The following is a 13,527-nucleotide window of genomic DNA, read 5'->3' on the forward strand; positions in this document are numbered from 1 at the left end:
TTAAATTGAGGGGTGAAAGATATAGGACAGATGTCAGAGGTGGTTTCTTTACTCAGAGGGTAGTAAGGGAATGGAACGCTTTGCCTGCAACGGTAGTAGATTCGCCAACTTTAGGTACATTTAAGTCGCCATTGGATAAGCATATGGACATACATGGGATAGTGTAGGTTAGATGGGCTTCAGATCGGTATGACAGGTCGGCACAACATCGAGGGCCAAAGGGCCTGTACTGCGCTGTAATGTTCTATGTTCTATGTTCTATATGTGCCACAAACTGTGCCAGCTGCCGGATTGGGACCTCAGATCTGCAGGAGTGGAGGCCATCCTCTCCTGGTGGCTTTGAATGAGCTCTGAATCATCCTATCCCAGCCGTACACCAACCATGGAAATTATCATTAGAGGTGGTAGTGGCTATCATTAAAGTCACCGTGAAGTTGTAAATCCATGTCCACAGCACCCTTGGAAATCCAGCAAGTATGGTGTTTGTTACGGCCAGTATACACCCTGTTAAAGTTGGCACCGTGATCTCATTGTGATCTCTGTGCATTTGCAAGCACCAGTGAAATGATGTGTATACCTGTGGCCAATGTTTGAACGACAAACACTTTCACACTGCATGCACGTTCACGTGCTTGATGATATGCTTGCAAATGTTGGTTGGCTTGCCCAGTTGCCTGGAGGGCTGGTTTGTGATGTATGGTTTTAATTCCTGCACGAACTGAGGTTACCATGAAAGACAATCCTTTTCAACCTCTTCCCTTACCCGTGGTGTAGTGACCCTCAGATTAAGTCACCACAGTGCATCTCTCACTAATATGAGAGAGACAAACTATGGCAACTTTACCTGCATTTTGAAGTCACATAATTGGTGCCTTTATCTTCACAATGCTCGTGCCTCTGTCCATCAAACTGTCACTGACTCTGCCCACCTTAGGCATTGGCCAAGGCATTTTCTAGTTACAGGTTGCTTCGAGCAAATATCAGTGAATGCAGCTCCTAGCGGGTGCCCTCCACACCAGGCCTGTCCTGGTCACTAAGCACCCTATACTTCCAACTCAGGATTTCTCATACTCTCTTTTACCTTGTCCTACTTGGGATGGGTTATTTCCACCAATTTCACTTTAGAACCCCACCCCATAGAGGTCTTCCTCCAATTTTCCTCTTTGCCCTCTGAGCTTTCTGATATTACACTTGAATGATGCTCACTATGGTCCTGTATGCACCTCTGTAGAGGCCACAGTGACGGTCTGGTGTTTATTTGCCAAAACTCTACCCTCCCACAGCAGCACATGGCCCCTCATCTGTTCTGCTTTCCCTCCCCACCTGCCTACTTCTGCTTTCCCATAACAGTCCTTGTCTTCATCACACACTGCTCTGAGTTCTCCCGACCCCCACCTTTGGGCCATTTCCAGCTCCCTCTTCCCCATCTCCATGTCTCAATGTACAGACTCGCCAGTCCTTGGCATTTTCAAGCCTCAAAGCCTGAATTTACCAGGGCAGTCCTGTGAAAGAACTGACCAGATTCGAGACTACTCTCCTTGAGAATTCCCAGCTGACAGTATTACCCTTAAATGATTACCCCAACTGCCTACCAAAGGTCTATAGCACTGAACATAGCCCATTTCCTGTACTGCAGATGAATGTATCTCCTTACAGTGATCACCCTGAGTGGATGACTGACTGTGGCCCAGCTCCTGGAACAGACTCTGTCCTTTACTAATGGCCCCAGGATCTGCTGAGTGCCAGCAGCCCTTCTTCGCTTGATGGAAGACTACCCCACGCATAAATTTTGGCTTTGGAACAACACCCATTTCCTGAAGATGAATTTGAGAAGGTATTCATCTGAGCAGTTTGAATACAATGAATTGGATTATTTGGCTATTTTAGGCAGCAATAAAGAATCAGCCATAACGCGGTAGGTCTGGAGTCACACGTAGATCAGGTAAGAATGACCAGTTTCTCTCCTGAAGGACATCAGTGAACTTGCTGGCAGTTTAGATGATTTAGATGTGGTCACCTGTTTTTGTTTTACAATGAGCAAACTTTGAAAGCAATTAGATTTAGATTAACAATCTGTAATGGGATTTGCACTTCAGCATGAATTTTCTCAGTTCAGTACTATTTCCTCAAGGATTAGAACATTTGGACCATGAATGTAATTGTTGTAGTAATGGGACTGCTAGTACAATCTTCTCAGAGGTGTCCAACCAAGACTGCCTCCAAGATCTTTGCCCCATTGTGGATGGTGGGGGCGACTGAGACAGGGGAGGATAATTGGGGGGATTTGGATGTGCGGGGGGATGCTTACAAAGAAAGTAAAGGCTATTGACTGCTTACATTGTTAGTGATATGAAGCCAATGGAATGGGATGAGAGAGCGCACAGGAAAATGGATGTATAGAACGGTTAGGGGATAAGGTAGCTATTATTTTCATCACAGTGCTTTCCATAATATCAATCACCAGGAGGTAATGATACTATTGCATGCATCTTTGAGGATGATCTGAGGCTTGCAAATTTGCATCTGTAAGGTGTAGACCGTTGCCTTCTTTAAGTTGATGATACCACAGGGGATCCTGTGCACCACTGCTAAAAATTCTATTGCCCTGGTAAGATGTTTGCTACTAAGCAAAATGTGGAATGTGATGGCATTCCAATCTGATGCCATTTTTTTCCCCTAATTTTCCTTGCCTCACCCAATCACTGAACTTGCCGGAGTGGCCTGGTAAACTCTTCTGCACATTCTCTGCATTACACGTTCAGAAGTGTACCCACCACATCTGTGAATCTCAGCCTCATATTCTTTGCTACGATCAGAATTACATTAATGAAGCCAAACTAAAGAGAAGTATGCTTATCATGGTGAAGTTTCTCAATGATAAGTGGCTTGTACTTGATGTTATAACATCCGGTGGGGGGGGGGGGGGAGGGAGCAGGGGTGTGTGTGGGTGTGACGCGATAGCTCACAGCACTGGGGATGCAGGTACCACTCCAGTCTTGGGAGACAGTCTGTGTGGAGTTAGCACATTCTCCTCTGTATCTGCGTAGGTTTCCTCCAGAAGCTCCAATTTCCTCCTGTAGTCCCAAGATGTGTGCAGGGCAGATAGATTAGCCATGGGAGATGCAGGGTTACAGGGATAAGATAGCATAGGGGAACGGGTCTAGGTGGTAAGCACTTTGGAGGATCAGTGGGAATTCAATGAGCCAAATGGCCTGCTTCCACACTGCAGGGTTTCTATGGTTCTAAAATTTTGTACTGAAAATATACTTAATCACATAAAATTATTATGCAACAGGATTTTTAATTGACACACTTCATAAATGCTTTTTCTGATTTAGCGTTGCGAGGTGCATTTTTTTTAATGTATTAGGCTATCTTAGAACAGATTAGGGAGAACACAAAGGCATTTTACACTTACGTGAGGAATAAGAGAATGGTCAAAGAAAGAGTAGGGCCGATCAGGGTTAGCATAGGGAACTTGTGTGTGGAGTCTGAGGAGGTAGGGGAAGCCCTAAATGAGTTTTTTGCTTCTGTCTTTACGAAAGAAATGAACTTTGTAGTGAATGAAACCTTTGAAGAGCAGGTGTGCATGGTGGAATGGATAGAGATAGAGGAAGCTGATGTGCTGATAATTTTGTCAAACATTAAGATTGACAAGTCGCCAGGCCCGGACCAGATTTGTCCTCGGCTGCTTTGGGAAACGAGAAATGCAATTGCTTCGCCACTTGCGAAGATCTTTGCATCCTTGCTCTCCACTGGAGTCGTACCCGAGGACTGGAGAGAGGCAAATGTAATTCCTCTCTTCAAGAAAGGAAATAGGGAAATCCCTGGCAATTACAAACCAGTAAGTCTCACATCTGTTGACTGCAAGGTGTTAGAAAGGATTCTGAGGGATAGGATTTATGACCATCTGGAAGAGCATGATTAAATGCAGTCAACACTGCTTTGTGAGTGGCAGGTCATGCCTCACAAACCTTATTGAGTTCTTTGAGGACGTGACTAGAAAAGTTGATGAGGGTCGAGCTGTGGATGTGGTGTATATGGACTTCAGCAAGGCATTTGATAAGGTTCCCCATGGTAGGTTCATTCAGAGGGTCAGGAGGAATGGGATACAGGGGAACTTAGCTGTCTGGATACAGAATTGGCTGGCCAACAGAAGACGGCGAGTGGTAGTAGTAGGAAAATATTCTGCCTGGAAGTCAGTGGTGAGTGGTGTTCCACAGGGCTCTGTCCTTGGGCCTCTACTGTTTGTAATTTTTATTAATGACTTGGATGAGGGGATTAAAGGATGGGTCAGCAAGTTTCCAGATGACACGGAGGTTTGAGGTGTCGATGACAGTATAGAGAGCTGTTGTAGGCTGCAGCGGGACATTGACAGGATGCAGAGATGGGCTGAGAGGTGGCAGATGGAATTCAACCTGGAAAAATGCGAGGTGATGCATTTTGGAAGGTCGAATTTGAAAGCTGAGTACAGGATTAAGGATAGGATTCTTGGCAGTGTGGAGGAACAGAGGGATCTTGGTGTGCAGATACATAGATCCCTTAAAATAGCCACCCAAGTGGACAGGGTTGTTAAGAAAGCATATGGTGTTTTGGCTTTCATTAGCAGGGGGATTGAGTTTAAGAGTCGTGAGATCTTGTTGCAGCTCTATAAAACTTTGGTTATACCGCACTTGGAATACTGCGTCCAGTTCTGGTCGCCCTATTATAGGAAAGATGTGGATGCTTTGGAGAGGGTTCAGAGGAGGTTTACCAGGACGCTGCCTAGACTGGAGGGCTTATCTTATGAAAAGAGGTTGACTGAGCTCGGACTTTTTTTCATTGGAGAAAAGGAGGAGGAGAGGGGACCTATTTGAGGTATACAAGTTAATGAGAGGCATAGATAGAGTTGGTAGCCAGAGACTATTTCCAAGGCAGAAATGGCTAACACGAGGGGTCATAGTTTTAAGCTGGTTGGAGGAAGGTATAGAGGGGATGTCTACACAGAGAGTTGTGAGAGCATGGAATGCGTTGCCAGCAGCAGTTGTGGAAGCAAGGTCATTAGGGACATTTAAGAGACTGCTGGACATGCATATGGTCACAGAAATTTGAGGGTGCATACATGAGGATCAATGGTCGGCACAACATCGTGGGCTGAAGGGCCTGTTCTGTGCTGTACTGTTCTATGTTCTCTATGTTAAATGTATTTGCTCTTTGAGTGCTACTTCTAACTAACATGGTAAGTTAAAGGTGTGTGGCATCCTCTTCAATAATCTGCAATGTACTCAACACTTTGTTGATCAATTCATAATGTGAATTACTGAGAAAGGGAAGTAGCTATGAACATAAAGCATCAGAAAACTAATTTTGGTCAGCATTGAAATATATGTTTTGCTGTGTAGCAATGTGTAGTGTTAAGGATCTTTCAGACAAAATGTCATAGGTGTGAAATACCCAGCACATGTTCACCATTGATCTTCTAAGCTGCATCTTCAACTGAAGACAACAATATTCTGCTGCACTAACGTGACAGCTAACCTTTTCTTGGTCTCAATGAAACTGCTGAAGTAATGCCAATTAACAACAATTTCTGGACAGTTATTTGCTGTCAGCTTGTGTCCATTGGGAACTGGGTTGAGATAGCGAAGAAAGTAGATTCACTTTAGAAACTTAACAGCTGCCAGGCAAATTAGGATTTATTCTATCTTCCTGCATTTCATTCCAACCTGAGCTTTTAAGATTAAAAAAAAGTGACAACTTGGCATTGTTCTGTCCAATCCCCAATATCAAATTTATTTGTGTATTTAAAGGGAGACAAGAGATAGACAAATGACTAATGGCAGTTTGGAATTTTACTGAAATTACAAATGCCAATAATACTCCTGCTGACAAGTTGTTGGCATCTTTAAAGTTTGATGCAATATCACACAATAAGCTGAAATTGTTTAAATTGCTATTATGGAGTGGTAACAATATAGATTGCACTGAAACAAAGAAGACATGAAGGAAGGTGCATCATTGTTTTTTGGAAGTCAATCTGACCTGTACCTTGTAAGTTCACTTAATTGTTGTTTGCAACTGGGTATATTGGATCATTTTAGGTTTTTTTGTAAATGCGCAGTCAACTCCCGATCAGTCAGAGCTCCACAGGTTCACACGGCTCATTTATATTTGCTGGAAGTGACATTCAAAGACAAGGATACATTCCGCGAAAGCAGAAGGAAAATGTTCAAACCCTGGGCAATGTTACTGAATTATATGGAATTATGGGGAGCCTGTAACTCACTATTGTGTTCTCCAAGACAATGCATTAGTCAATCACAGTCAACTTGACAACCAATCAGCGTGTTTTTCTCTTGCGGGAGAAACTGTTGTGGTCATTTGAAATTTCCCCTGATGAGCATGAGATAAAAAATATCAGCAGCATGCCTGTGCTTTTTTTAAAGCAAATTTAAATCCTCTACTACCTGACCGGTTTCTTCATACTGTGCTGCCATTACCTATCTGTCACGGGATCAAATTTTGGAACTTCCTTCCAAACCACGCTGTGCGTATAGCTGGAGCAGATTTATTGGAGAAACTGAAGTAGGTGGCTGACAAACACCTTCTGAAGGACAATGTATTATGGCAATGAATACAGGCTTTACCTGTGGTGCCCATTTCCCGTGAGAGAAGTCTCTTTGAAAAGTCACAGTTTTTCTGTTGTTAGCGTAGTGTTCATTCCTATCCTATCCCCTCGGGCTCAAGCTTGCTTCATGTCTATCGCTAACTAGATCGACTGTGTGCTCTGTATGCCTCCATCAACAGTATCAACTGGCACATTGCACTTCTTTCCTTCTGGCTAGACATTTTGCAGAGCCTCTCCATTGCAGTGATTTGCCTTTGTCATAGAGGCTCCTTAAAGCTACATTTTGTTTCACTATTTTTAAGATGTAGAGTTCTATTACCTCAGGCATTCATAGCCCAGTACCACATTTGGTACTATTGGCAAATATTGCGAAAGAAACAGATCAGCCTGCAAGGATATCAAACTTATCACACATCTTATAAAACTCAAATGATTGGTTCTGACATAAAATTGAGAGACTTGAACCTTCGCAACCTAGGCCTACTGTCTCTTTTGGTGAAGAATTATGACGTTCTGCTCAATGAATCTCACTAAGTAATGGTTTGAGTATTTTAAGACATATTCCATCTAACAGGAGCTTAGGAAAATATGGTGAACTCTAGCATTTGATAGCAATAAATTTCAAAGGAAAAAAAATTGCAATGTGTTTTTGAGTTTGGTTTTAAAAAGGCCATTTCCAGGTTGTGAGGCTTTGAAAGCTTTGACAGCATCCAACAAAATACACTCTTTCAATATCATGTTAAATACATCAATTTCAACAGATCTTTAAAGATATCTAAAAAGCGTTATCATTGATGTCTGAGTAGGTCAATCTGTCATGTAGCTGGGACTGGTTGTGGCTTCAATTTTTAGTTTAATGCTGAAATGGTTTTGAAATTTGGGGTCTATAGATGCAGGCAGCAAAATCAGCAGATAAAATTAACAATATAATGTAAATCCTGTTAGTTCCTGACTTGAACACTTAGCAGTAAGTGGTGATGTTGTGTTTCTGATAATCCTTATGAATCACAATTTGAGATTTCCTGTTAATTCAGTTGCAGGGATTGCGACCGCAGAAGGGATTGTTATCTGGGTTTTTCACTGAACATTCACCAACCTTTTAATTATGTTGTAATGATTCGTATAAAGTATCCTTTGTTCTCTACCTTTTTGATTTTCTTCTTTCTCTTCTTGTGCATGACCTTGTGAAAAGATGAGGAAGAGGAGGCCATTCAAGCTTTCAAGCTTGCTCTGCCATTCAAATAGATCACTGTTTATCTGATTCACATTATTGTGAATTTTGCCTTCTCATCTACCCCCAATAACCTGTGATTTCCTTGTCTAACAAGAATCTATCTGCCTTAATAATATTTGATGACCCCACCTCCACCCTTCTGAGGCAATGATTTCCAAAGTGTCTGAACCCTCAGGAAAAGAAATTCCCTCATCTTTATACTGAAAGGGTAACCTCTAATTTTAAGACTGTGCTCCCTAGTTTCTGCTCTGACCCACAAGAGGAAACAACCTTCCCACATGTACCTTGTCAAGACCGTTCAGGATTTTATAAACTGAACTTAAATCACTGCTTGCTTTTCTATACTCCAGTGAAATCAAGTCCGGACTGCCAATATTTCTTCGTAAGATAAGCCATTCATTCTGGAAGCAATCTAGTAAAACATTTAAATCATTTCTTCAATAAGAAACCCAAAACTACAGTATTCAAGTTGTAGTCTCTCCAATGCCATGCATAAATGATACGTACCAACCTTTTATGTTCAGTTCTGCTTCTAATGCAGAATATCAGTCCATTAGCCACGTTATTCACTTGCTGTACCTGTGTAGTAAGTTTTTTGAGACTCATGCACGAGCACATCAAGATCCTTTTACGCCTTGAATTCTGGAGTTGTTCTGCATTGAAGTAATACTCTGCTCTTTTATTCTTTCAGCTAAAAATGACTTCACATTTTCCCACATTGCACTCCATCTGCCCGAGTTATTTTCTACTCACTCAGCCTAAGTATATCCGTCTGCCACATCCATGTATCATCTTCAAAACATACCTTCTTACCTTTTTGTCTCTGTGTCACCTGCTCCCTCATTGCATTGCCTTAGCCCTTAAGAAATAATATGGTTCAGCATTCGTAATCAAATTTTTGCTGCAGAATCCGACAAAGTGGAACACATTTGCTGTTAATTCCTCCATCTAATGGGAGGTTCTAACAGATGTGGGGCTAGACTTTTAACACAAGTGAACCAACCAATAGTGTGTATAACTGGACTGGTTGGCTGGTCATGCTAAGAACAAAGAGGTGGCAATCCTAGTTTTGATTTTTCCAAACTGCTGAACTATCCTTCTGAGCAAAGGCTATCTGTCCAGCAACAGGATAATTCTTGAGCAGAACAACGAGGGTGAGTTACCATTTGCAAAAGGTGAGAGAAACCTTAAGGAAGCAATAGTCCTGATCGTATTTTAGAGGGCCTTAATCATCCCTTGTCATTCTGCCCCCCACTATTATTACTTTCAGCCTGACTCTTTTGGTACCATTGGCCTTGTTTGTTTCATTTGTAACTTACATTTATAGAATGTTGCCAATCAAGATATCAAAATAGCAACTTATTGGAAAATAGATGAATTTTCATGAGTGCTGATCCTTGCTTTGCTTAGTCTGGGAGTGCTGCCATGGGTACCCATCCACACTCCAGAAATGGAAACATTTCTCCTTAGTGAATACAACAAAGCATGATTCACAAACTGTATATTTGCTTTGAGGAGAAAGAATTAAACGATTCAAAATAATCATTGAAAAACATCACATTTTATGTGTCTCCTTTTTATTTCAGATTCCTCAGATAAGCTATGCATCTACAGCCCCAGAGCTGAGTGATAACAGCAGGTATGACTTTTTCTCTCGTGTGGTCCCATCTGACACCTTTCAAACACAGGCCATGGTTGACATCGTCAAAGCCTTACGATGGAACTATGTCTCTACCCTTGCATCAGAGGGAAGCTATGGAGAAAGTGGAGTGGAAGCCTTCATACAGAAATCTCGAGAAGACGGTCAGTACTTTTTTAGCATTGAGTTTTATTAGTGCCGTAAGTAAATGTCCATATGTGGATCAAAATAAGCGATCATGAGGCAGTTTTAAATTGAGGACATAAATCTGCGTGTTTTCACAAATACTTGCACTGTTCAGCAGTGTTGTCAATCAAAAGACAGGAAAAACAAAATGTAACAACTATCAAACAGACAATCAATGTCATACTAGAAAATATAATAACATAGTTAAAGGTAATTTATTGCATTTACTTAAACAAGTTAAACTCTTATTGCCACAACAGGAAGAATTCTTTAGAGTTTAAAGACCATTGTGTTTCTCCCCAGTGTGTAAATTATGTTGATATGTAGTTTAGTATGAATTTGTCATCAAAGTATAACCATCTACTATTCCTGACCATAATTTATTCCTGAACGTAATCTAAGCCACTCAAAGTAAAGAATAAAAGCATTTCTTCTGAGAAATTTCACACAGAATTGTGACCCTGGGTGGCTTACACAGTTCCTGATGTTTCACGTCAATCAGTACACTTGTGGGCCAAAATCAAAATCTGTATTATAATGAAAAAGAAACAACTGGGTATTTCAATGGCTTCCAGTAGAGTTAATGGATTCTCACAAGTGAGTTGTTTTTAATTGATATTAAGAATTCTTGACAGAACAAAAGACAGTAATTGGCTGAACAGCATTGGGCTTGCATAAGTTGTGCTGAAAGTGACTTAACATTGATGCAAAGTGACAGAGAAGGCACTACATCGTATTTGCATTTGTTTGTGTGTTACAAAGTGTCAGACAGCTCCATAGACCTTGCATTTAAACTCTGTTTTAGAATGGTTACACCAAAAAAAAGATGTGCGTGATATCACATGTGTTTTATCTGCTATTTTTGTTCTGCGTCTCGCTCGTGTCATGGAAAGAGGGAAAAATTGTTATATGCTGTGACACTAACATATCAAGAGAATACACACAGTAAAGCTTTTTATTCATTTAAGGGTAAAAATAATCCAAGTTGCTTAGTGCAGGCATCACTCAAACTGCTAAAGCAGTCTGAGTACGTATGTAGTTTTAGCCGATCACCTTTCTTTCTGCATAGCTTTACATTCTATTGAAAATTATATCATTGATAGGTTGATGTCTTACATCATCAAATGTTTAAGTTTTCTGATAATGGTACATTCTTTGTTATTGTTTTAAAGATCCAGATTAAAAGAAGTTTCACGTTTTTGGTATTTGTCCAGATTAACCATAGAGCACAAGTACTCAAACTATTCAATTACTTGCTGGAAGCATTACAAAGCAATACATGAGTGGCAGATACTAATTCAGCAATATTGTTGAAGACTCATTATGTAGGTTATCTCTAAACTCAGTTTTCCACTGAATACGCTGTTACAGATTCGTCTCTAAAACATTTTAATATGTTTGAGAAATTTGCCGAGCATTTATTGATTCTATGTTTGCAGGCTAATTTGGAGGCATTGAAAATGGATATTGAAATCATAACCTTTTAATCTTACTGTTGCTTTAAGGAGAAGAAATCAGACTGGCAAAAGGGAGAATTGGAGGGGACGTAGGGGAGAAATTAGGAAAGCATGTTTAGGACTAGAGTGGATGTGAGATTAGGGAGGTTTATCTTGAATGAAATGAAAGGGGGAACATGTGGAAATAATTAAATGAATGGTCTAAGAAATCCTCAATCTTCCTTGTAGCACATCTTTCATATATTAAGTGAAATTATTAAAAGTGATTCTATTTGCACTGCGAAATATTTCACTTTTACTAATACTATTTACACAGTATGGAAACTAAATAGATGAGCATTTTTCTCAATTTATTACTTTCATATTTAAATTTATGGCCTGAGTTTTTTAAATGAGTCAATCCATCAGCCCATGCACAGAAAATATGAACATTTTCCAGCACCCCCCCCCCCCCCCCCCCCCCGGCCAACATTGTTGATGGCAGGGTTAACACTAGAGGCCCATCAATAAACTGGGTATAGGATTAATGTGCTGTAATAACTTAAAAGAGGAAATGGCAATGTTTGAGAGAAAGTGAGAAATTATAGCAGATTAAAAAAAATCTATGGTAAAACAACGTTAAACTATGGTAAAGCATCAGACAACCTTCTTAAGGCTACAACATACTGTTAACTGTATAATGTTGCAAAGGCCCTGATGTGTTCAGTGTTAGGATATATCAAAACTTCTCCACAGGTAACAATTGTTGAAACGGTACCTAATGGGAAGTTGTCGCATATTGGATAAGTTTAAAAAGCACATCCTTGCAAAATTGGAGTTTCCTGAGAAACTGGTATTCGGGCAATGGATGGCTAACGTTTTGGTGGCTGAGTGGGTCCTAACGAGCCTTCTCAAATGCGCCATTCTCTGAAGGCATTGGTGTTGCTACTGCACCACAATCTCCTCCTTTCTCATCATCATCAAAAGAAAGGACTATTCAGAAGCTCTATAACATCTCTGGCACCCCAGGAGAATGTCCCTATTAAGATACAGTGCAGACTCCTTCCTATTCTGAATGTGTAGCTTCCAGACACATTAGTGATGAGCCTTATGCTAATATTCCTAAAGTGCTAGTGTCAGGAAGTAAGCATGTACTTCCATTCTGCTCCCCATCAGTTAAAATCTTACCCCATTGAAACAGATACTTAATGTTGGTACCTTTCAATGCCCTCCACCGGAATTGAAAGCTAAGTCTGCCTGGTTTATTCCAATAGCCCTTTAATTGATGTGCAGGAAATTTAAATAATTGATATTAAGATGGGTGACATTATACCATCATCCTAATTTCAGTTGCATCCCACTGCTACATTTCCAGTATGTCATAATAGCATTATTTCCCAAGTGATCCAGAACAGCTGATAGGCCAATAGGTGGAGAGGATTAAGTGGAATATAATCTGAAAGGCACCTTCCGCTGATACTCAAAGATGCCTCCGTTAAATTTCATATATACATTTTGGATATGGAATCCTACGCCTTTGTCTCACTGTACCAATAAACTGGTCTAAACTGACCTTAGAATATCAGATTAAAAGAATGGGATTTAGGGCCCATACAGAGGGAGAGGAAGTTCCAACTAAGCCTATGCTTTCTATTGGTTGACCTGGAAATCTGTCCTGTTGCCCCAGAGTTTGTCCAACTCCTAACGGTTTTTCAAGATCTAAGTAGTGAAGGTGGGCAGGATGCTTACCAAGTCCTCCATCAGAAATTTCTTTCAGCAGCCAGAGAAGAGAAAGTCATTGGCCATCCTGATGGGGGGGTCGAGGAGAGGAATTAAGCTTGGAAACTGTTGGTCGACATCGTGATTTTCCAACAGTGTCTTGTTCAAATCTACCAGGATCTAGAAGAGCAGAGAGAATTCCTGGTGTTTTTGGATAGAGACTGGAATAAATTTCATAAAATTGTCTTTGTTTGCTCCTGTACACCTATTGACAGAGAAATTTGAGCAGTGTAGATCCATGATTAGTGGAGATGAGAGAAGGGGGAGCACGAAATGGATGGAAATAGCACTTGGCTGTTCTTTTGAATAAAGCCCATTAGCAGAACTTGATGGATTATGGTTTCTTGTAAATTTGCGATGCGATTGAGCAAATGGGCCACATACATTACAACGGGTCAAGAAGACCGCTCATTGTTCTTCTTCAGAATAGTTAGGGCTGGACAACCAATGCTGACTTTGTCAGTGACTACTTCACTTGTTATTTCATACTGAAAAGTAGTTGGAGGTATTGCAGCATCTGTATTGCATTTATATTTAGGTTACCTTAAATTCGTACATAAATGGCTTAGTCCAATTACTAGCAAGAGGCTTTGCTGGAGTCACTCCACTGTTATGCATCAATGCTTGAGTGAAGTTAAAAACCTCT

The 13,527-nt window shown here is 40.7% G+C and overlaps 1 protein-coding gene across 5 annotated transcripts in view; it reads left to right on the forward strand.

Annotated features, from left to right (window-relative positions):
• Positions 1-13,527, forward strand: part of LOC125462997 (metabotropic glutamate receptor 4-like) — a 1,119,827-nt gene that overhangs the window by 250,612 nt on the left and 855,688 nt on the right. For all 5 annotated transcript variants that reach the window (XM_048553588.2, XM_048553586.2, XM_048553589.2 and 2 more), the window contains exon 3: positions 9,428-9,644. In XM_048553588.2, the coding sequence (XP_048409545.1) occupies positions 9,428-9,644 (217 nt within the window). The remainder of the gene's footprint in view (positions 1-9,427; positions 9,645-13,527) is intronic.

Source organism: Stegostoma tigrinum, chromosome 21, assembly GCF_030684315.1.
Source record: "Stegostoma tigrinum isolate sSteTig4 chromosome 21, sSteTig4.hap1, whole genome shotgun sequence".
Classification (NCBI taxonomy): domain Eukaryota; kingdom Metazoa; phylum Chordata; class Chondrichthyes; order Orectolobiformes; family Stegostomatidae; genus Stegostoma; species Stegostoma tigrinum.